Source organism: Anopheles cruzii, chromosome 3 (assembly GCF_943734635.1).
Source record: "Anopheles cruzii chromosome 3, idAnoCruzAS_RS32_06, whole genome shotgun sequence".
NCBI lineage: Eukaryota > Metazoa > Arthropoda > Insecta > Diptera > Culicidae > Anopheles > Anopheles cruzii.
The window spans coordinates 6,402,899-6,426,419 of record NC_069145.1 but is presented as its reverse complement, the minus strand read 5'-3'; the positions used below and the strand labels follow the sequence as shown (position 1 = coordinate 6,426,419).

General features: G+C 52.9%; 6 protein-coding genes across 7 annotated transcripts; 3 read left to right on the top strand and 3 right to left on the bottom strand.

The window, feature by feature from the left end:
- The first annotated feature begins 1,364 nt into the window (after positions 1-1,364).
- On the top strand, positions 1,365-8,385 carry LOC128273528 (protein abnormal spindle). Its single transcript, XM_053011509.1, has 7 exons — positions 1,365-1,379; positions 1,455-1,631; positions 1,709-3,523; positions 3,595-4,930; positions 5,030-7,845; positions 7,926-8,045; positions 8,122-8,385. The coding sequence occupies exons 1-7, from the start codon at positions 1,365-1,367 to the stop codon at positions 8,383-8,385; spliced, it is 6,543 nt and encodes a 2,180-aa protein (XP_052867469.1).
- A 341-nt stretch (positions 8,386-8,726) lies between these two features.
- LOC128275407 (dual specificity protein kinase splA) lies at positions 8,727-11,908 on the bottom strand. The gene is given in 7 exon segments (XM_053013895.1): positions 8,727-9,091; positions 9,175-10,218; positions 10,415-10,828; positions 10,911-11,132; positions 11,196-11,373; positions 11,459-11,700; positions 11,702-11,908. Coding segments are annotated over 7 exon segments (2,478 nt in total). The 3' UTR covers positions 8,727-8,920.
- A 4,827-nt stretch (positions 11,909-16,735) lies between these two features.
- Positions 16,736-18,334, bottom strand: LOC128272701 (protoporphyrinogen oxidase). The gene has a single exon (XM_053010565.1). It carries the CDS (start codon positions 18,229-18,231, stop codon positions 16,789-16,791), a length of 1,443 nt encoding a protein of 480 aa, XP_052866525.1. The 5' UTR covers positions 18,232-18,334; the 3' UTR covers positions 16,736-16,788.
- A 589-nt stretch (positions 18,335-18,923) lies between these two features.
- Positions 18,924-21,242, top strand: LOC128272332 (set1/Ash2 histone methyltransferase complex subunit ASH2). Of its 2 annotated transcripts, XM_053010122.1 has the most exons (5): positions 18,924-18,997; positions 19,069-19,556; positions 20,034-20,423; positions 20,505-21,043; positions 21,107-21,242. In XM_053010122.1, the coding sequence occupies exons 1-5, from the start codon at positions 18,924-18,926 to the stop codon at positions 21,209-21,211; spliced, it is 1,596 nt and encodes a 531-aa protein (XP_052866082.1). In that variant the 3' UTR covers positions 21,212-21,242. The 2 variants fall into 2 exon arrangements, with proteins under 2 accessions (XP_052866082.1, XP_052866083.1); XM_053010123.1 differs by lacking the exons at positions 18,924-18,997; positions 19,069-19,556 and adding an exon at positions 19,796-19,938.
- Positions 21,243-21,279: 37 nt separating this feature from the next.
- Positions 21,280-21,803, bottom strand: LOC128273580 (bolA-like protein DDB_G0274169). The gene is made up of 2 exons (XM_053011576.1): positions 21,532-21,803; positions 21,280-21,472 (listed from the first exon to the last, which is right to left on the bottom strand). The coding sequence occupies exons 1-2, from the start codon at positions 21,787-21,789 to the stop codon at positions 21,323-21,325; spliced, it is 408 nt and encodes a 135-aa protein (XP_052867536.1). The 5' UTR covers positions 21,790-21,803; the 3' UTR covers positions 21,280-21,322.
- A 129-nt stretch (positions 21,804-21,932) lies between these two features.
- On the top strand, positions 21,933-22,429 carry LOC128273576 (transcription elongation factor 1 homolog). The gene is made up of 2 exons (XM_053011571.1): positions 21,933-22,007; positions 22,093-22,429. Exon 2 carries the CDS (start codon positions 22,099-22,101, stop codon positions 22,345-22,347), a length of 249 nt encoding a protein of 82 aa, XP_052867531.1. The 5' UTR covers positions 21,933-22,007; positions 22,093-22,098; the 3' UTR covers positions 22,348-22,429.
- The last annotated feature ends 1,092 nt before the right edge of the window (positions 22,430-23,521 follow it).

Genomic DNA, 23,521 nt, shown 5'->3' with positions numbered 1-23,521 from the left:
TTCTGTGGGACGGAAGTTCCAAATCCCATCGTATCAACCTCGCAACAAATGTGCATGGTATTCAATAGTGACAATAGTGTGCAGGGTAGTGGATTTATCGCTAGCCACTCTACTGCCTGTGGTGGCCGGCTACGGGCGACCGAGGAGAAGAATTATTTCTATTCCCATATCAAGTTCGGCTCGGGAATGTACGAGAATGGAGCGGACTGCGAGTGGACCATTGAGGCCGAATCGGGCCAGAACGTGCAGCTCAAGTTTCTTAGCTTCGAGCTAGAAGAGGAGAAGTTGTGCTCATATGACTACGTCGAGGTCTCCGATGAACATGGAGCCCTGCACGGAAGTTACTGTGGCAATACGGTAAGTTATGAGTAATGTGGTTTTTTTACTAAGGTTTCACCATTCGGTGCGTTTTCTTTCTTTCTTTTCCTGTTACACCGCAACAGAGTCCGCCGGAAATCATATCGATGCACGAGGTTCTGACGGTAAGGTTCCGGTCAGATGATTCGGTTGGTTTCAAGGGGTTTTCGGCCATGTACGTTGCCGTAGAAGTGGCTGACGTGTTGACCACCGATGAAGAAGATTCTGAAAGTTCCGAAATCGTTCCGTTCCCGGGTTCGTTGAATCGAATGTTCATCAACAGTAAAGAGATGGCCGAGAAGAAGGTTGGCGAGGAGGACGATGATGTTGGTTTTGCGATCCATCCACCTCGCCCGGCGAACAGTAAGAAGTTGCATATCGCGGTACACGCAGATATAGAGACTTCTACCAAATTTATTGCAGCATTGTAGCAATGTGATCCTCTGAATGAAAGAAAAGAACAACCAAAAGAACGATCAATAGATAGATGGTCTTGCTCATCCATTTTGTTGTGAACTCCTGTGCAATTCATACAACTATGATGTATTTTCATCAAATTTAGTTTACCTGTTATTTATCAAAATACTTTAAGCGACGTTAGATAGGTCAAACATATAATTGTTTAATAAAAATGATTATAAAATATAGCGTAAAACAGGAATTCCTGTTTGAAATTCAACGGATGTTTTTAGAACAATTTAGTACAGCTCATTTCCGCAGCTGACAGGCAGCTGTTGCGAATCTACTGTGGCAGCAAGCTGTCAAAATACCGCTGGCAAAATTCGTACGAATAACGTTTTTCCCAAGCCATTAAAAGCTGTGCAACGGTTTCGTGTTTCTTCTGTCCGCTTCTTTGTTCAACAGTTTGCGCGCGTCTTGTGTATTACTTTACGAAAACTAAAAAGATCAAAACAATTGTTAGAATCGCGTTGATTCTGATAGTGTTGTGTGTGTTCCGTGGAAGGGTTCTGTTTTAGCGTCCCCGAATGGTTATGGCATGAGAGAAGATGAGCGCGTTCGAGGTGATGTTGTCCAGGGCATTATGTGGTTTGCGACCGTTTCAATAACATATTACTCCTCCCTGCGATCCGGAACAGGTCACTTGCACACCACCCCGTGTTGTTGCAAAACGAAATAACGAAGCCCGCGAACCGACGCTTGTCGTGCTCGGTCCGTTCACGCCGAAGGCGATAGTTGTATTTGAAGGCGTCCCGGTGGGCAAAACAGCCCGTAGGCAGCTCATCCTTCGAAACGCGCAAAGCTCACCAGTGGAGGTACTTGGCCAAACAAACGTTGGCTAGGTTAAGCCCTAATTGCCTTCTTCTTTTCTACGCACAACGCCTCGACACAGGTACACCTTACGCGAATACCCGATCCAGGGTGTGGGCTTTCGTTCGAGTGGACCTCCAACCAGGTCAACCCGGGTGGGGAAAAACCGCTAGAAATCGTGTGGAATCCGCCAACTCCCATCGTTAGGAAGGAAGTGATTGTCTTCACAGACAGTTTGGGCCACAAAAAGGACGTGCAATTGATTCTTAAATCGATCGAACTGAAAGCGCCAAATCGCAAACCGGCTCCGAAGTTGTTTGCCGCTCCGGTCAAGCTAAAGCTTAAGTCACCGTCACCGCCAAAGGTTAAACTAAAGCGGATTGTGCTGCCGAAAAAAGCAACAGCATCACCACCGGTACGGACGGGTGGTAGCTGGTCGTCGCGCGATTCGGCTTTTTCTCGATCGGCTCCGGTTAGAAGTAGCGCCGCCGCCCTCAGGATGGGATCGTACACCTCGAAAGTTACGGACGCCGTGTTCGGGCCCAACGATAGCAGCTTCGAATGCGATGAATCTAAGGATCAGTTGCTCGCAAGCCCGCGGGACAGGCCTAAAGTTGGCAACAAAGAAAACGTTAACCCGATTAGTCCGCTGGTGAATGTACATTTTTCCCCCGGTATAGCTGAACGCACTTGTACGACGCAATTAGCGAACCAAGAAACGCCGGACATTTACTTGACGACTGTTAATCGAAGGGGCTTGACGGATGTGGCGATATGCAAAGCGCTGGATGTTTCAGCGAAACTGGAACCTGCCGGTTCGATTCCTGCGATCAAAGTGTCGCCCGATCCGAGCAACCACCGACCGACTGTTTTGTGCGTTCGTCAAGGCAACGTGAAACAAGAAGAAATTACGGCCACCCCTGCGGATCGTGCTAAGTTCGATCCGAGCTGCTACTCAACCGTCACCAAACCGATGGCAACGGATAAAACGTTTCTCAAACCGTTATTCGATAGTTCTGCCGAAGGGCCAAACGAGTTTCAGAAGCGTCCGGGAGAGAGTCTTCAACGACACTTGACATTTTCACCCGAAATTGTTCGCAAAGATGTGACGACCGTTGTGGCACCAGCGCCTGAGGCCGATGTTATGTTGCCGCCCGATGACGTTGCCACCGTTAAGGTGGAGGAAGATTGGAACGGATTGTCGGCAGAGCATGTACTACATTTTCCCATCAACAACAAAACCCACGACGTAATCCACGATTCCGGCTCACAGCTCTCGGTTATCGCGGAAGAACATACTCCCGTTGAGCTCGGTGTCACGTTCGATCGTCCCGCTGCTCCCGCCGGTGATTCGGCTTCCGACGTGGCCAACCTGGTATTGATGCTACCGGATGCCGGGAGCTGCCACCATCGGACGTTCAAGATTGCGAGTCACGAAAACAGCCGGTCGGTGTCGGTAGAAAACATTGCGACACAGAACGTAACCGTGACACTGAAAACGGACATATCGCTCGGTTCGTTGCCAAACTTGTCCCATAAGGAGGAACGGGACAGTGGCAACCTCGAGGAGGACGAAGTGGAGCGTCTGTTTAAGGAGCATGAAATTCGTGCCCAATCGAGTCGCTTTAATCTTCACGAAATTGGTCGGTTTAGCGATGAGATGGTGATACCAATCGACCCCGCTGGCCCGGGTTGCAAGCGTGCAAAGCACGAGCCCGGTCGGAATGAGCCAGAGTATGGCATCGAAATTACACCTCCAAAGCGACGGTGTGGCGTCGAAACGTCCCTCGCTTCCACCGCACGCACGGTGCACGTGGAGCGTAGTTTCACCAGGTCCACCAGCAAACCGATCGGCCACCGATCGTCATCGGAACACGGTCGGAGCATGGTGCTAAAGGTAAGAAAGGCGCTTTGAGGAGGCAATTCCGGTTCAACCACTAACACTCCCGCTTGTTACCTTGTTTGCAGACTTCGGCCAGCTTCCAGCGCAGTTTGTCGCTGAAACGGCCCGCTGTGCCGTCCGGTTTCGCTGCGAAGGACGTGCAAGAGAAGCGTGTGTTTTTGTACGACTCCGACCGGCACCTGAAAACGCTCATCAATCCCGATCCGTTCGCGGCGTCGACCACGTGCGATCCGTTTCTGACCGCCACGATGTATCTGGATCAGCGGGCCTTCGGTCAGTACGAGGCGCAGCTGAAAAAGTGGCTCAACGCCCTGGTAACCATACCGGCCGATCTGGACACCGAAACGTCGCGGCCGCTCGATGTGGGCAAGCTGTTCGACGAGGTGAAGGGCAAAGAGCTGACGCTGGCCCCGACCAAGGAGCTGATCTCGTCAAACTACTACAAAAATCGTCTCAACAGCTTGCGCACCGCGGGCATCGCCCTGTACCTCACCGAGGAAGTCGCTGGGCCGCTGCGTAAGGTGAGGGCACAGATCGAAAAGCAACTGCTTGGTGTACGCACCGACCGGAATCTGCATCTCGATCTGGTGCTGCAACGTTCCGTGCTCGAGTTGTTGCTCTGCTTCAATCCGCTCTGGTTGCGGCTCGGGCTGGAGGTGGTGTTTGGTGAGCAGATCGAACTGCAGTCGAACCGGGACGTGGTCGGGCTGAGCACGTTCATCATACACCGGCTGTTCCGGGATCGCTACCTGGAGGCGCGCAACTCGAAAGCCTACAACCTGTCGGCGGCATACGCAGAGCACATGAAAAAGTTCACGCTCCGCACGGTGCTCTATCTGCTGCTGTTCCTCGACACGGCCAAGCGCCGCAAGCTGATCAAGCACAACCCGTGCCTGTTTGTGCGCAACGCACCGTACAAGGAGACGCGCGAGGTGTTGGTGCGCTTCGCCGCGACCCTGGTGGCCGGGATCGGTGACATCACGAAGCACCTGAAACGCGCCGGATACACGCTCTCGCACAAGCAGTCCTACCTGGACGAGTACCAGTACGCGTTCGAGAATCTGGCCGTCGATCTGCGCGATGGCGTGCGGTTGACGCGCGTCATGGAGATCATCCTGTTGCGCGAGGATCTGTCGGCAAACTTGCGCGTGCCGCCGATTTCGAGGTTGCAGAAGATACACAACATCAACCTGGCGCTGCGGGCTCTGGAGGAGGCCCGCTACCAGATCGCGGGCGACATTACGGCCAAGGATATCTGCGATGGGCATCGGGAGCGTACGATGTCGCTGCTGTGGCAGATCGTGTACCGATTCCGGGCGCCCAAATTCAACGCGGCCGCCAGTGTGCTGCAGCGTTGGTGGCGCACGAACTGGCTGCGTGTCCTGGTGGCCCGGCGTATCGACGAGAAGCGCCGACTGCGGCGAGAAAGGGCTGCCCGCACGATACAGGCCGCCGTCCGTGGGTACTGTGTGCGCGTCTGGTACGCAGCGATGCGCCACCAGAAGCTGCGAGCCGCGGTCACGATGCAGCGCTATGTGCGACGCTTTCTGGCGCAGAAACTGGCCGCCCGGCGGTACGGAGCCCTCGTGCGCATCCAGCAGTGGTGGCGCTCGGTGAGCGACATGCGCCAAGCCCGCGAACGCTATCTGGCTGTCCGGAAGGCGGCAATCGTACTGCAAACGTCCTACCGCCGGTACGCTCTGAGCCGGCGGCTTCAGGCGGCCGCGATAGCGATCGGGGCGATCCGGGCCGAGGCGAAGCACCGCCACGAGCAGGCGATCGTCATCCAGCGGAGCATCAGATCGTACGTCGTGCACCGACGGTTACACGCGACCGTGGACGGTGTGGTGCGTTTCCTGCGCGGCCAGAAGCTCCGGGATCGTTCGGCGACGGCCATTCAAGCGTACCAACGGATGCGAACCGCGAGGAGCGCGTTTTTGCGACTTCGCGCGGCCACGGTTTGCATTCAGCGTCGTTGGCGCGAATGTTTGGAAGCTCGGCGAACGCGCGAGCGATACCTGCGCGTACGATCGGGTGCGATCGCACTACAATGCTACTTCCGCGGATATTTACAGATGCGTCAGGATGCGCAGCAGTACGCCCGGGTTCGACACTTGATCATTCAGCTGCAGCGACGTCGCCGCGCTACGGTGGCCATGGTCCGGGATCGTTCGCACTACGAGCGCTTCCGAGGCGCGGTGATTTGTGTGCAGCGCCGTTATCGCGCCCAAAAGCTCATGCAACGCCAGCTACAGCAGTATGCGGTCATTCGCGGTGCCGTTCTCGTATTGCAGCACCGATATCGGGCCCAGCGGTTGATGGAACGCGAACGGCTGCAATACGAACGCTTGCGGTACGCCACCGTTTGCACTCAGCGCCGGTTCCGGGCACAGTTGAGCATGCGTTCCGCTCAGAAGTCTTACGGGTGCCTCAAGCGAGCCGTCATCACGGTCCAAACACGTTACCGTGCTATACTGACGATGCGCCACGAGCGCCACCAGTTCGTTGAGCTACGACGCTGTACGATCGCTATCCAGTGTCGATTCCGGGCGCTCATTACCGGCCGACAGGAGCTGGCCCGCTACGCGATCCTTCGCGCGGCCACAATACGCATCCAGCGAAAATGGCGCGCAACGCTGCAGGCGAAAGAGGAACGCACACGGTTCCTGCTGCAACTCCGTTCGACCCTCACGATTCAACGTGCTTGGCGGAGTGTGCAGTTGAAGCGAAAATTGCGCACCGACTATCTCCAGTACCGGCTGGCGGCCACCATTATCCAGCGTCGCTTCCGAGCCCTCCGTACGGGTCGAGCTGTACGCCAGCACGTCAACCGCCAACGGTGTGCTGCGATCGCGCTTCAACGCAAGCTTCGGGCCACACTGGCGATGCGCCGGGACCGAGCGGAATTCCTGCGGCTCCGTCTGGCAACCGTCACCGTTCAGCGCCGGTTCCGAGCGAACCGGATCGGGCAGATCGAGCGATCGCGGTACAACGAACTGAAACGGAGCGTGGCATCACTTTCCACCTGGTGGTCCAGTATTTTAGCGATGCGACGTCAACGGGTCGCATATCTGCGCCTAAAACTGGCCGCGATGGTGATTCAGCAGCGGTTCCGAGCCCTCAGATCGATGCGACAGCAGCGCGCGGTGTACGAACGGATCCGAGAGGCCACACTGTTCATTCAGCGGAGGTACCGTGCGCAAAGGGCGATGGAACGTTGCCGTGGCCGGTTCCTCAATCTGCGCAGTGCCTCGATCGTGGTGCAGGAGTATTACCGAGCTTATTGTGCAGGCCGTCGACAGCGTGCGGCTTTCTTGAGGGTTCGGCAAGTGACCATCTCCATGCAGCGACGTTATCGCGGCAAGCTGTTGATGCGCCAAACGATCCTCGAGTACGAGCGGTGCAAGCGCGGCGCCGTCACCATTCAACGCTGGTTCCGGGGCTACCAAGAGATGCGGAAAGTACGCGGGCGGTTTCTCTCCATCCGGCGGGCCGCCTGTGTGGTGCAGGCTCGCTATCGTGCCACCGTGGCCACACACCAAGCGGTCCACCGATTCAGGCAGCTCCGAGAGGCGGCCATCCGCCTGCAGATCCGTTGGAGAGCAACGCTTGCGATGCGGAAGCAGCGGGCCAACTACCGACGGGTGTTGGCCGCCGCCGCAACCATTCAGACCCGGTACCGTGCGTACAAGGAACGGATGGTCGATCAGGCGGCCTATCGGTTGTATCGTAGCGCGGTGATCATCGTCCAGCGTCGGTATCGCGAAAAGCTGGCCACACGCGCCGAACGCGTCCGGTTCGTGTCCATCGTCCGTACGGTGCGTGGCCTGCAGCGCCACGGAAGGGGCTTACTGGCACGCCGAGCGTATCGGGCGAAGCTGACACCGGAGTTTCTCGAATCGCGCCGCCGCCAACGGGCAGCTCTGCGATTGCAGGCTTGGTGGCGTGGGGTGCTCCACCGCAAACGGCACCAGACGGTGCGTATGCGCAAAATGGCCGTTCAGATGGTGGCGAGTCGGCGGGAGGCCGAGCGCGATCCCACGAACCGGGTAAGCAACGTGACGCGGCTGTGCATGCGCTTCCTGGCGTCCCGATTCAGTTCGTCCGATGCGATCGGCATCCTGCAGCGGCTGGAGCGTCTGTCGCGCCTCGTACCGTACCTGCTCGTCGAGGATGCCGTCTTTTTGGCGCAGTTCTGCTATAGCACTATGGCGCAGTCGATACGGTCCGAGCTGGACAAGACACTGATCGAAATCTGTGCCCGCATCATACTGAACCTGGCCCGTTTTCCCGGCACTAAGGAGCAAGCCTATCAGGTGGGTTAAGAATCTCGTCCCTTCACCACCATCGACTTGACAACTCATTCTCTCCACTGTTCCTTTCGGTTCCCAATCAGGAAAAAGGACTGGTGACCGTGTCGCAAATGCTGCTGCGCTGGTGTGACAAAGACTGTGGAATATTCAGCACACTCTGCACGCTCCTGTGGGTGTTGGCGCACGATTGTAGGAAGAAAAACGTAAGTCCCGTTCTCCGTACCTCATCCGGAGTGTCCTGCTACTGATTCCGTCTACTTTTTCTCGGTGTATTTGCAGGCAATCCGTCGCTACATGATTTCAAAAGATGCCATTTTTATGCTCCGCGAAACGAAGAAATTGGTCAAGCGCAAGGAAAACATGCGCAAAAACGTGCAGCGCCCGCCGGTCGGTTGTCTGGTGCCGGTGAGCCCTCAGCTGATGCGCACGGTGCCGGCCCTGCAGCCCGACTACGGTGTCGATCGGAGCAAACCGTACGTGTTCTACTCGTCGGTGTTCGGGTTCGAAAAGGTGTTGCAAATGCTGGAAGTCGATCTTTCGTAAGCTGAACGAGCTGCTCCGTGGTTTTAATCTCCCTCATAACGTGTTAGTTTTAATGTAATCTGGATTCGGTTCAGTTCGGTTAAGGATATGTTCGTGTTTTTTTTTATTATTTTTAAACTGTGACACAATTTTTCGTTTGTTTTCTGTAGACAATAAAGCATGGCAACTGCATATTCAAATCTGTTAGTTTCGTCGTGGAATGTATTCCCTTACCTTCATCCGATTAGACGCGTTGACGGTGGAGTTTTGAGTTTATCCTTTGAGTTCATGGCGAAACAATTTACCCGAAAAGCCTTCTTTTTAATTCGTTTCATTTGATTTTATTCATTGTTTAAGGCGCTCGAAGAAATAAATAACTCGTCTACTACGATTCGATTCGCAAGGCGATCTAATTACAATACACTAGCACACTAGACTCCTATATGGTCCGATTGCCCACACAGGCGGGACCTCCGCGAGGTCCGCGATGGGTTTGTTACTGGTCAAACTTACCGTGGGAGAGTTGTCACGGCACCGGGCTCGCATGCGCAGTTTCTTATTCTAGCCGATGGTTACTAAGATTCTGGCTATAGTAGTCCTGTTCCTCCTCCTCCTGTTGGGTGTCAGCCGGATCCGTGACACTATCATTCGTAGTGCTCTCCTCCGCGGGCCCTTGTCCGTCGGTGTACTCGAAGTCGAGCTCATCCATCCGTTGCTGGGCATTCACCTGTGAACGATCGACGACAATTTGCGATCGGATGCGGATATTTGCGATCAAAACGTGATCGCGCTGTAACGGCAGACACTTACACTGTTGGCGTATTGGTGGTCCGCCTCTTCGGGGACGTATATCCGCAGGGGGTTGTGCATTGTCTGAGGGGCCATCGTGCTGCTCACCGCGTGGTGATGATACTGCTGCTGCTGCTGTTGCTGCTGCTGTTGCTGGGTACTGTCCGTGATCGGTTGATCACGCAGTCCCAGGATGTTCGACACCGCCTGCTGGTGGTCCTGGTAGGCTTGCAGATAGTCCGAGTTGCTACCCGACGGCTGGTACTGTTGTTGCTGCTGCTGCTGCTGTTGCTGCTGTTGCTGCTGCTGTTGTTGTTGTTGTTGCTGCTGCTGTTGCTGCTGCTGTTGCTGTTGCTGTTGCTGGAGATGCTGTACTTGGTAGTGGTACTGTTGTTGTTGCTGCTGCTGCTGCTGATGGTAGAGCTCTTGCTGAGCCTGCGCTAGGATGCGATCGTTTTCCTGCTGGCGCTCGGACAGCTCATAGAAAGTGTTCTGGGGCTGCTGTACCTGCGCCGGCTGATCGACCTGGTAGTGATAGTAGTCGCTCGGGGAGAGGTTACTATGCAGATTGATCATGCCGTAGTTGAGCAGGTGCGCCAGCTCGGCATCGGTCATCGGGCGCTGTGGCCCCTTGCCGCCCTGGTGCTGCTGGATTAGTTGCTGCTGAAGTTGCTGCTCGAGCTGGTTCAGCTGTGGCAGTTGCTGTTGATGTATGGCCGGCTGCTCGTGCCCGACGAGCTGCGCGTACGTCGGCATGTCCTGGTGGTGGTGGGAATCGTGGAGCTGCATCTGACTCACGACCGATTGCAGCTCGTGCAGTTGGTCCTGGGTCGCCGACAGGATCTGCCCGGTACTGGCCGCCGGCTCGACGTGCTTGTACGGGTTGAATGAGTTGAAGACAACGGCGGCCGGCGCCGGAGCCGGCGTTTGCGCCTGCACGCTGGCCACCGGCTGCACCGTGCCGAGGAAGTGGCTGTCGGGCTTGAAGAGATTGACCGCGCCCTGCTGTTGGTGGGTATTGAAAAGGTGGTTGGATTGGGTCACGAGATAGGTGGGATTATAGAGCTGGAATGAAACGAGGGGAAGCAAAAGCGAAGGGTAATAATGGTGACGGCGTTTGGTTGGGGCGTGAAAGGTGGCGTTAGTGCGGGGAAGCTACTGGTGCAGCTGGTGCTCGGTGGTGCTGGTGGGTCGAGTGGTGCGAGTGGTGGTGGCGCGGTGCATCGGGCGTACGGGCTCCGGCATCCGGCAAAACACTAACCGAGACGGGCATCTCCTGCAGCATCGCCGTCTGCTGTAGGATGTGCTGCTGCAGCTGGGGCTGGGTGGCCAGCGGTATCGCGTAGCTGGCCTGCGGTACCGCGTTGACGTACTGGATCACGGCCGACGCGCTGGTCTGCGGTTGCAGCGGGTAGCCCTGGGCGTTGCCGTGGCCTGGGACCGCCGATTGCAGCAGGAACCCCGACGGGCTGCCGTACTTGCCGTTGCTCGGCGTACTGAGCGGGTCCGAGGTCGGTACCAGCGTTTTGCTCGGCAGCGACGGGTCCGGATCCGGTGCGAAATACGTCTTCTTACCCGAGTACGGATCACCGATGGTGACATCGTTCGAGTGCTCCTCCGTCACTTGATACTGATGTGCCGGATGGTGCTTGTACGGCAACAGCACGGGGCCGGGCTGCGGGGAGAGCAAACGAGAAAACCGCGTCGTCTTTTAGGACATTCACTTTCACGCCACCCGCCTGGCGTCGTTGCGTTACCGTCGGACTGTGCAGGAAAGCCGGTTTGCCGGTGTACCCTGCGGTGAACGTCGGTTTGGTGGTCTTAACCTCAATTTCTAGCTTGTTGTTGTCCTCGTAGGATGTCACCCGGATCTGGTTCGGGGCAGCTTTCTGCGGCTTGGGACCTGTCTGCAGGCCCAGGTTCGGTGCCGGGATCGTGTGAATGGCGCCGTCTTTGTGGGACGTCAGCTTTGCGGTAATCTGCCCCGGCGAGAAAAGAACCGATCAGAACGCCAAACCCCCGTGTGTTTATTAGGCACGTACCGGTTTCAGCTTCTCGAACACGATCTCTCCCGTGCTCGGTCCCGGCGGTGAACCGTGGAACTTGTGGTGCTTAATGCTGGCACTGGCCGCGGCAAACCCTAGCGACGGAGGCCGCTTCAGTAGCGTTTGCTTCATAAGCGGAGGGTGGCTTAGAATGGATTTAATGGGTCTCTTCAAACTGCACGGCCGGACATAGTGAAAGAAGATAGAGAGGATAAGTTGGTGCTGCCAACTGGTGCTCTGGGCCGGTATCGGTTGCGTACCTCATAATCATCGATGGAGCTGGCCGAATCGCTACTGGAGCTAGGCGCGTGCCAGCTCGGAACTGCCCCATGTACGGTTTCAGGCCGCCTCCCAGCACGTGGTGCTTGGGCACGAAGCTGGGGTACATCAGGGACGACTTTGCGGTGTAGCTGGAAGCCGGCAGTAGCGGCTTGAACGGTGGCGCATGATCTGCGCTGCTGAGGACGGCGCACAGCGATAGCAGCAGGAAAACAACAACCTGCGAAATGGAGACAGTCTGGTTTGTAAATTGCGTCGCGTAACGGGATTGTGGCAGCTCGGTCGGCGGTTTCTTCGGCTTGGCCATCAATCAGAGCACCGTTTATAACTGAACCCGTAAGCTGGCACCGGCTCGATAGCATTCCGTTCGGAGATTGGCTTATTGGCGACTGTTGGTGTGTTTTGCGCTGTTTCCAGCGTGTTACGGACATCACGTGAGAATAGCTTCCACTTGATGGCTTGATTAAAACTGGGTACCACCACGAACCACAGTTGCTTGCCGGTTGGGATCATATTAATTTCACCATTGATCGGTGTCGAATAATCAATAATCGGTCTGTCGGTGTGCAAACTGCCACCGCTTCCTTCAAAACGGCAGACAGACAGTGTTTTTAGAGTAACAAATTTGTTGCGAAACGGATTCTCAGTAACTTTAATCAAAAAATTCCGCTTAACCATGATTTAGCGAGAGACAAAAATTTCAATGTAAAATGGATGTCTGGAAAATAGAATATCACTGTTACCTTGCACAGTTCTTAAAAAGAACGAAGGAACTTGAGAGCACACATTTTTGAGGACATTCGGACCATCCGAAGGGCATAAAAACGGGTTCCAGAAGGCATTTTATTCTCCATTTGCTCTGCCAGCTTGCCTCATTGTGTTTGTTTCATAGTTTATTTAAACTAAAGTAGGTCGCTTGTCCAACAACCAGAATCTTTGTGCCTGGTAACTAAGCAACCTCATGCGATCCGGCTGAGGCTGGCGAGAGATAAAGCAGAGCCATCTAGATCTCTGCCGCGGGGGAAGGGTTCCGTTACTGGAACTGCTTGGCCATCCCCCTCAATGCAGCAGCTCGGGTACATCGTGTGACCGTGACTGGCCAATAAAATGGCACGCAGTGCTCGCAGTCAGATCGGAGGTGCTGTTCCCATGAACCTACAACTAGTTGCTAAAAGTGTCCTCATTTTTGGTTTTAACTATATATTTAACAGGTTTCGGTCTCCCACGTCAAGTGGTGCATCGGGCGAAACCGGCCAGACGGCCCCATCTCTTGGCGCAGCACCACAAGCAGCAACTTTCTTCGCGTCGCGATTAATTTGACCAACGAGAAAAGCCACCGGCCGATCCTGATTTCTTCTGCCCGGCCCTTCGCAACCAAACCGAAGGGCACTTCTTGTTGGGCTCGATCTCGTGTCCATCATCGCGAGCTGCAATTGCGCGAAAGCTAGGCAATAATCATTGCCACCCACACACTCACTTGTTCCGTTTGAATGGCCATTTTCACTTAAATCAGTATGCTGCACGGAGACCACCGGGAACTTGGCGCGGTTCGCTAATCACTGCACGCACGCACAGACCTGCAGAGAGGATTCTATTGGAGGATTCAGCCACTGAAAATCACTTAATTCGTCCGGTAGGTCCTAGGATTTGGACGTTCGATCACAAACCACCATCAACATCCTGCAGCCGCGGCGGCGCGTATCGACCACGAGGGTATCCGGTTCCGAGTCCGGAGCACAGAGCGGAGCAGAGCGAAGGCAACCACGTAGCGCGACCACGTTCGGAAAGTTACTGCGCGAAACCCGCCACCAGCCAACCTGCTGGACTGCGCCGAGCAAGTGAAATCCCGCCAGCCCCACGCTGGTGGTGGCGTGCGCCGCCGGTGCCACACCTCCCGCACCGACCGAACTGACCGCAGCATGGAGCATGTCTGCGCGGGGCGGTGGAGCAGATAATCGAGCAGCGTTAGCACCGGAACGCGAGAGAGGTGTTTGGAATGCTTTTGAGCAGCGTCGTCATCAGCGTCGAAAGGGCAGGTGACTTAGCGCCTAGTTGGCTGGACACAGCAGGTGACCATTAGGGTGTCGACAGTACACCAGAGCCGGCGAAAAGAGGTCCACCAGAGGTTGTTTGAACGGAGCACAGGTGACGAACCTTTCCGGTGACATTGGCCGCCTGGGTGCCGCGTACAAGGTCGGGTACGGTGGTACGTAACGATGGTCTCGCTGGAGATCGGCAGCACCGTTAAGATGAGGAACCCGGTGGAAAGTGCAAATTAAAATTGTGCATTGTGCACCGAACGCTAAACCTGTTCCGGTACTGAGCCTTCCATCGTCCCTGGATCGCGTGGCGCATGCCGAACTGTAGACAGGGAGACAGGGAGACAGGGAGGGAGAGGGCAATGAGTGGACTGCAATTGGCCCCGCAGTAACTGTATTTGAGCCTGCGGACCTTATAGATAGATGATAACGCGAAAATCTTGTGGCCTTTGAGTCAAACCCTCCAGAACACCAGATGATCAGCCAGATCCGGGAACTTCAACGCTCCGTTAATTGACTTCTCTACTTCACACGTGTTGACCGCTTGGGGCGCCGTGGGAATGGGCTAAGTCATCAGATGGGGGCTCCTGGGTTCGATTCCGGAATGTGCCCGGAACTCGCGCGGCATGTGCGCGTTTAATCAAATTGCAGCCCAGCGGAAAACTGGCCAGACCACCAGCACCAGCTGCTGGAGCACTTGCGGGGTGTGAGCAGCTTGTTGGCGGAGGCACCCCGCCACAGTAATCTCCGTACCCCGGTGTTGGACCCTCCGGGATTGGGTTCCGGGTGTGGGATAATTCAATTTCGTTGTTTTCTTTCGCAATTAATCAATGCGCTTTCGATTTCTGAGGCTGAAGAAAGATCGAGTGAAAATTGCCCACCCAATAATGTGGAGGGCGGCCATCGCGACCGGGCCCTACACACAGGCACACACTCACACGTGCCCTGCGGAGGTGGAAGAAAAATTGTTTTCGGTGCGGTTAGGAGAGAATGGCATGGCGAGCGATTGAACGATCAAGCTGGCCAGACACCAGGGGAGCTGGCCCGGTCCCGAGGGTAGTATGCAAAACACTAATCTGCGCTGTAACCTCGTCCCCCACACATTTGGGTGGGCATTTGGGGGGCGTAGACAAGACAGAAAGAAAGAAAAAGTACCTGTGCCAAACGCCGTGTGCAACCAACTTTCTTTCGCTGCCGTCCGTGTGCAATCGAGTGCACCGCGGGCGCGCGCAATTGCAGCGCGCAAGAGCAAACAGCGCGCAGCATAGATATGCGCTTATGCGCGGTGCACTGCTGCACCATTAGCCGCCGGCAGTGGGCTGTGTTGGGCGGTTTTGGTCAATCTTTTCTCCTAATGGCTTGTCTTGTCGGCCGGCCGGTCGGTCCGCCCGTGTTGCATCGGGAATCGGCCGTGGCCGTGAAAATGTGTGGCGTGGAAAATCATGGGGCCCATGTTAACCGCCCGTCAATCCAACCGTCTGCGCGGCAGTTTCCAAGCCGATAATTGGGGTGGTCTCCTCGATGATGGTGATTTTGTGGGCCGGCAGAGTCCGGATCGTTGTTGTTTCGGGGCGTATTAAATCGATTGTTTTCGTTGGCGTATGCGTATCGGAGCACTGAGCGGACCATTAGCGATCGGCGACGATCGGCGGCTTTACGTAGCCCATTGGGATGCTAATATAGGCTGTAGTTGTTCAATTGCTTTTTGCATAGCTGATATCTGAAGATATAGCGTTCGTTAGCAGTTATACAATCAGAGACAGAGGTGAATTAATAATACACTCAACAGCCGAATGATGATGATGATGATGATGTAAAGTGTTATTTTGTTTTTCTCTAATCAATCAATTGCAGCTGGCGAAAATTCATCTTGTAATTGCCCACGGTCTTGCCCAGCTCGCGCGTGACTGATGCTCTTGAACACGTGTAGGGTTGAGTTTTCACTTTCAGTCTGCATGTTTAGCGTCCGAGTGAATGGATAAGAAAAATTACATTTTCTTCTTGTACAACGGCGTGTAGCAGACCGCAAACAAGCTGCATACGGGACCGTAGTGATTGTGGTTAAGATCACTTATTCGATCAGCGCCGTTTGGCGGTATTCGTTTGCAATCGAGTGGAAAAACCGACCCTCGGCTGCTCTCGAACGCTGCCAGCTCTAGGTGTTGCCACTTTAGCGCCCAATGGTGGGTTACTTGGCGCCATGCGCCATGAAGCCGACGGTGATAAATCATCCGAATCGATCTGTTCCAACTGGCCGATGCTCGGAATGATGACTGTAGGAGGCTTTTTTTTTCTTTCTTTGTGATTTACCATTTTGTTATGCTACGTGCCGTGGGTTATTGTCCGTTACGTTCGCCATTTGTTTTCACCCATGCTGCTGCTGCTGGGGAACGGAACATCGGGAAACACATTATGAAATGTTGCAAAATCTCTCGCGGGCACAGGTGAAATGGCCATTGGATGTAGACGTGTAAGCACTCGAAGCACTGAATGCCGGAATCCTGTGCCACAAGCAGGGCACGTCGCGCAAGTACGTCTGTGCGTAGCATTTCAAAGCGGCCGAACTGAATAGCGCCAGAGCGCAAGACTGTCTTTATTTCCGTTAGCAGCCCCAGATAGTCGCCAGCTGACGGTCACCAGTACGCTCTGCGTTGGTGATTAAAGCTGCTCACGTACCGACATTTCACTTACTTTTTCTTTCTACACATATTCCCCGCCCGCACGCTTATGTTACTGCTTTGTCGGTCAACATGGCTGCTGGTGGCGCGGCCGCAGCCGGGACCGATGATTTCGCTGGCCGTCTACGGACCACTAGCCACCATCGATGGCATATTATTGCCCCGCCGTTCGGCGCGTACAAGTAAGGAGCAGTTTTCTATGCCCATTTCCAAATTGTCCTCTCCGCGCGGGACGGCGAGTATGCAATTGTGGACGCTTTCTACATTCGCTACGGTGCGCTTTGTTCCGGCCACGGGCCTCCGGGTTGCGTTCTTCGCGTCATTCGAAGCGCCAATGAAAATAAAATGATTTCATTATGTTTACCGGACATGACTTTCGTTTCTGATCAGCCCAAAGCGAAAAGGTATGAGAATGGAATGTTTAAAGGAACCCAAGAAAAGATCGTTCAAATACTGTCAATTAGTGCGTTTGCGTTCTTTCTCTTGAGTCAGTTTTCAGTAAGGTCCGTCACAGTCGATTGCATTTGATGCAGATGTGTATTTATTTGCCTAAAGGGCTCGTGAGCCAGTCAGCCGATTAATCGTGTGTGCAGTCTATTTGCTTTGCAGGGCCTCTACGCTCTTTCGGGCGGATAGAATAACATCATTCACGCCAACGCCGTCGTACGATGCACCGCACAGTACGATCGGAAGCCGATGCTGATCGATGTAGTCACGGGCCGCTTTCACCCGCTCCTGATGCCCAACGGTGTACTGGGGAATGCATCGACGGAGTAGATTCACTTTGTACGCGTCAGGGCGCTGGCCTATGTGCAGAATCTTATCTACATTGGCCAGTGCCACCTCCAGCAGCTGCTCTTCGGAGGGGTTTTTGCCGAACCATTGCTCGAACCAGGCACCGCCCATCATCACCGTCAGAACGGTGTTGTCTACCATGTCGAAGCAGCAGCTATCGAAGATGACTCCCAAAATTGGGAGGTTTTCGATCGGAGGCACCAACAGTCCGAAACCGTCCTGTTTCAGCAAATCAGTCCGACGGTACTGCAGATTAACGACACAAACATCCACGAACGGGATGCTTCGCAACGCGGCGGACAGTTGCGGGTGTTGCGTCTCAACATGTTTGGCCAGTTTGTAGCTAGGGATGCTGCTAACGACATGCTGAAGCAACTGTTCCTTGCCGTCGACCCGCAGCATTATGCGATCGCGATCGAACACCATCTCCTCAAACTTGGTCCCGGTTACTATGGAAACGCCTTTACATTGCAGATCCTTGGCTAATGTGTCTGGTAGTGTCTGAAGGCCGCCACGGATCGAGTAGATGCTCCAGTTTTCCGCCTTCGCCCGTTGAGCCAGCTTGCCGCTTTGCGTTCCAGCCGCAGAGTCCCGCTGAGGCTTCGACTTGCTTCGATTTCGCAATGCCTCCACCAGCAAACCTTTGATAACTCCGCCGTGCCGTTGTTCCCGCTCGAACAGTTCCTTCATCAGAAATTTTACGCTTATCTCCTTTGCATTGCCGGCACAGATACCGCACAGCATCGAGCTAATGGCGTAATCGGCGATCTCCTTACCGAAGCGGCGTTCCACGAACGAGTACATGGACTCATCCTGGAGCGCCTCTTTCGATCGTCCGGCCAGCAAATCGTGAAAGGCCGCAAAGTACAGTGGCTTCGTGAAGGGTGGCACAGTTTTCAGCAATCCGCCGATGCTTGACGGCAGAAGGTTTAGCTGCCCCTTGGCGTAAATCATTCGGTTCCGGGCGGCGGTGTGATTGGAGTTGATGGAGTAAACCTGATCCGCTAGACCAAGATCCTCGATCAGCTCGAGTGTGTTTGCTGCCGCCGGTCCCTTGGGCCGTATCGTACGCGGCCCAGCTTCGAACACGTAACCCTGATCGATAAACGGTTCCGAGCGTATCCATCCACCAACGCGATCTGAAGCCTCGTAGATGGTTAACGGCAAGGCTGCCGCTGTTTTTCTCACCAAATAATGAGCCGCCGATAGGCCGCTAATGCCGGCACCAAGAATTCCGGTCATGATGGTTGGAACTAGCGCGCTGCGGAATTTACATCTCTTGCAAACTATTTGCCGAATGACCGGCGGATTTGGTTGTTGACGTTTCAACTGATAGCCAGTGTTTTGTGATTGCTTTTTTTCATTTGTTGTGGAGCACAGGAGCCAGAAAAACGCAAATAAATAGAAATCTGTTAGCAAATCATGAGAACGAAGCAAAAGAATAGCAAAACATAAACATTCGATAAACAAAATCTGGAAATGAACCCTGTCGCATCGCAAGTTTGTATGAACCATGAGCAGAAAGTGGCGGTAACTTTAACTAAGAAAAGACAACTCGAACTACATTATTTCTCAATACAAACTTGTTTCAATGGTTTTGTTTACAGTTTTTTATTGATGTGTTTATTTATTTTGATTATGTGTTTCAAATTTAATAAATAATAAATAATTAATATTTGAAATATTCGAATATTTTATTTTATCATCGGCTTATCCTTTCTTTGCCGACAGGTCAGGACAGGTTAGTCAGAGTTCATTGTTCATTGGAGGTAAACAGACGCTAGTTTTGAGCACAGTTTAGTCCTAGGAAAATTCGGTTTTTATGAATGAAACTTACAACACTCATCTCCAGTTGCACTTGTAAGCAGTTTTGCGAAACTTTTTCCATTTAAAAAAGCATCGTAACTTGGGGCTAGCGGAAACCCGTGAGCACAATGGACGTGGGCGAAATGAAACCTGATATAAAAAAATCTCCCACTGGTGACGAAAAATATGGCAATTGTTACTGGTAAGATATTCGCACAAACCGAGCATAGAGCTGCGTTGTAACATGCGTTTCGTTTCTTCCGGTCCTCACAGTGGAAAGGAAAGAAATCTCAACATTGTCGAGCTGCTGTGCGCTACGTGCAATCGATGGTTCCACGAGTCCTGCATCGGGTTCCAGCTTGGCCGCCTGGTACCGTTCATGATGAATTACGTGTTTGTGTGCAAAAATTGTTCGATGACGGGCCTGGAAAGTTTTCGCAAAGTACAAGCCTCCATCCCGCAGATGTGCCTCACGGCCATCGCGAACCTACAGCAAACGGCCACCAAGGAGGGCAAAGCTCGGCTGATGTTTAGCAAGGATAAGGAAATCATACCGTACTTGGACCACTACTGGGAGGCCATCACTACCATGGGGCGCCGCTCTACTCAGTCCTGGTACGCCACGGTGCAAAGATCTCTCATCAAGGATATCAACACTCTGTTCTCCTACGACGAGGGCGGCGATCAGGGCCAAATGTATGGTCTGGCCAGTGCGGATCTGATGCAAATTAAGCCGGCCTACGATGAGACAACAACGTTGAGTAAGTTTAAACTTGTTAAACTTGCCTCTTTCTGTCCACTAAAGTCCTGGCACGCGTTGTGTTTACATGTGTGTTCGAATGTGTGCGTGCAATGCAATCGAGCCACCTTTTTGTGTGCGAGTTGCCCGCGAAGAGCTCGGATGCAACATAAGAGCGAGATGCAAGATCATACTAGACGTCAGTTCGGCAAGAAATTAGTTGAAACGTAGAATGTTCTATTGGATAGGAGTTGACGAAATACACCGAACCGGTTATCATGTAAAAAGATTTACCCCTTTTGTTGTTACGCTTTCCCATGTGCCTCGTACAGTAACCGACAGAGTGATTTACTCCCGAACCGAGTATACGCATTAATTACCTCACATCACAGGAATGGAAGAATGTAGGGTTTTTCTGTGCTAAACTAACCGTGTCTAACCCTATCGTCACAAGACCAGTGGAGCTCTAATCTGCGTTTCGGTGCTTCCCTCTCTTCAGCCACTCAAAGTATATCAAAAAGCCGCCAGCAGAAGCGTAAGCTGCCGAATGCCGATCAGGGTGGGGCACTCGGCAAGAAGAGTCGTCTTGGTGCGGATGTGGGGGCCCTCGTGAAGCTGCCGGCCCACGGATACCCACTCGAGCATCCATTCAACAAGGACGGGTACCGCTACATTTTGGCCGAACCCGATCCGCACGCGCCCTTTCGGCAGGAGTTTGACGAGAGCGCCGACTGGGCCGGGAAACCCATACCAGGATGGCTGTACCGCGTGCTGTCTCCGAATTCGGTACTGATTGCGCTACACGACCGTGCCCCACAGCTCAAGATATCGGACGACCGGCTGTCCGTGACCGGAGAGAAGGGATACTGTATGGCCCGTGCTTCGCATTGTAAGTGTTTGCCCCGGAAGGGCACATCCGCGGATCCCGCAAATCCTCCGTGTTTATTCTCTACCATTGTTTACTGCACAGACGTAACGAAGGGATGTTGGTACTGGGAGGCCACAGTGGAGGACATGCCAGACGGGTCCGCATGTCGGCTCGGGTGGGGCCAAGAGTACGCGAATCTACAGGCCCCGCTTGGGTACGATAAGTTTGGCTACTCGTGGCGGTCACGCAAAGGGACGCGGTTCCACGAGTCCCAAGGCAAGCACTACAGCGGCGGGTACGGTGAAGGGGACACGCTCGGCTTCCTGATCACGCTGCCACACGCGAACCAGGCCAGCCATGTGCCGACAACTTTCAAGGATCGGCCGCTGGTCAAATTCAAGAGCCATCTGTACTACGAGGAGAAAGATCGCGTGAATGAAACGTTGAAATCGTTGAAAATCCAGCACGGCAGCCAGATTCATTTCTTCAAAAACGGTGTCTGCCAAGGGGAGGCTTTTGTCGATCTGTACAAAGGTGCCTACTATCCGGCGTTGTCGTTGCACAAAAATGTGACCGTCAGCGTAAACTTTGGCCCCAACTTCAAGTACCCGAAGGCGCCGAAAGAGTTCAATGCGCAAGGGGTAAGGTTTGCCCAACGTCACCCATTCGGCAGAGTTCCGTTACGCAACTACCTTTTGTTTCAGATGCACGACCGAGTCGAGGAGATGATATGCGAACAAACGATGGCCGATATGATGTACTTTACGGAGAATGACGGGAAGTTGCGCCTGGACACTTACAGCTCTTAAACGGTGACGAATGAAATAAAGAATGCCGGCTAAATTGCTATAAACTGCACCAACAAGAGTCCATGTTTCCGAGCTAACTTATATTTAAGCTAATTTTCCTTAAACAATACATCATTTGCCAAAACCGCCTCTACAGTTCGGACTGGGTTCCAAACTATAATTCGGGTCCCATTGTAGGGGCGTTTTGGCTACGATCGATAAAGCGTGCACGAAATCTCCTTCTAGTTGAGTTTTCACAATATCATTCACCAAACGATGTCGCTGTAAGTAGAAAGGGTAATCAATCAGTGAGACTCGGATGGCTCGCTTTGGCAACATACCTTTATTAGAGGCATTCCTTCGAATTGCTGTGAAACTACCAAAACTTTGAAGTGCGTTTCGGAACCCTTCGGAACGTTGTGCATATAGGATTCATTGACCACTTCCACGTGAACCGGGGATAATTCCTTCGCCAGCCCGGTGCGTATAGCGTTTTCGATAGGTCCGGCTTCCATCTTCGTACTCACGGTTCGCAGCCATACAGATTTTACACAACCGATAACTCTTTTGCTTGCCGAACTGGCCAGCAGATAGTTCATGTTTATTATGCTCTTTTCTCACTTCTGTTTGTGTCTGTTCTTCTGTTTCTGTTTGTGTCGTTCAAGCGTTCAAGCGTGAGAGTATAAACCCAAGTCGTACAACAATCGGACCAAACGTCATTTGTCCATCAAAAGAAAAATAACATTTTCCCGGGCTGAGAGATTGTAAACAAAATCCTTGCTTCGGTTTCGGTTATCATTTGTGCTACGTTTGTGTGGTCGGTCTAAAACTATTTCTAGTTCAATCAAACCGCGTAATGCTCTTTTCTAACGTGTTGGCTTTTTTCTCTCGTTTCATCGCAGATCAAAATGGGTCGCCGAAAATCCAAGAGGAAGCCGCCGCCGAAGCGAAAGAACATCGAACCACTTGACCAGCAGTTCAACTGCCCGTTCTGCAACCACGAAAAGTCGTGCGAGGTGAAGATGGACAAAGGGAAAAACTCGGCCAAGATAATGTGCCGAGTGTGCATGGAGGAGTTTCATACGACGATAAACTTCCTCTCGGAACCGGTGGATGTGTACAATGACTGGGTGGATGCGTGTGAAACCGCCAACTAAACGCGCCGCACGAATACCTCGGTTGGGGTACTTGGTTTGCGTTGCTGTACTGCCTAGATTAAGATAACCTCTCGATATTGTCTAACGGAAGTGAATAAATGTTTTAAGTAATGTGTAGAATAGAGTTCATTTAAGACCAAAACACACCGCAAGCGCAAATCTTGGAAAGCAAATTTCGACACGTATACCCGTTAATAACACGATGCGAGACAACGGAACCTGTTGAAAACGTAAGGAGTGACAACGGAATGTTACGTACTTCTTTTGCTTTTGAATTTATTTCTCTTGATTTTCTTGAGCTTCCTCGTTTTGCATTCCATACACTAACTGCGCCACTGCAAGTTTCAGTTTTCGTTGGTTTTCTGGCTTCATTTTTTTGGTTGCCGCAGCATAGCTGGCAAACAACAAATCCACTTCATCCGGCTGTTTTCGTTGTTGGAAATATTCGATGAGTTTTTCTACGGGATGGGGTTGCGGCTCTGAACCGGTCTCTGATACGTTTGATGATCACGTTGGTGATCCTGTGTTGGCAGAACTTTGTGATGGTAGCGATGGAGAGGTAGTAGCGAATTCGATGTCAGCTGATGATGCCGCCAACTTTTCATCACTTGCAACTTCCATTTTTGAGGCGCGTTTCACAGAAATGTTTGCTCTACCAAGTATTAAAAACTCGCGTTGGTTTGTACTCCACGTACTGTCAAGTCGATCCAGACTTGTAGAATCAACTGTTACTTCGATCGTTCATTGGTTCGTAATACTGATTTTGAAAATAGGTGGCAATGTTCACACGGTTACTCAAGCTAAGCAATCGATCTCTAAATTATCATCCCGGGATTGTTGAATAATGGATATTGTTAATGGAATAATGGCTTTATTCGTCCAGAGTTTTAACGCGACTGACTTAGTTAGCTATAAATGAGAGAGGCAGTGCTGCCAACTGGCAGTGCTGCCGACTGGCCGTACTGCCGACTGGCAGTGCTGCCGGGAATACTACATTACTGGAACGCAATTTTCAACAGGGATGCCTGTTGTTGTTTGTTGTATTATAGAGATTTTGAGCTGCAATAGCTAACATTCATCTCTATACAGGGATGCCTTTAGAATTACTTTAGTTTATTTTTTCAAAATAACATCGATTTTAATTTCGAGAAACTGCCAGAAACAAAACAAAACA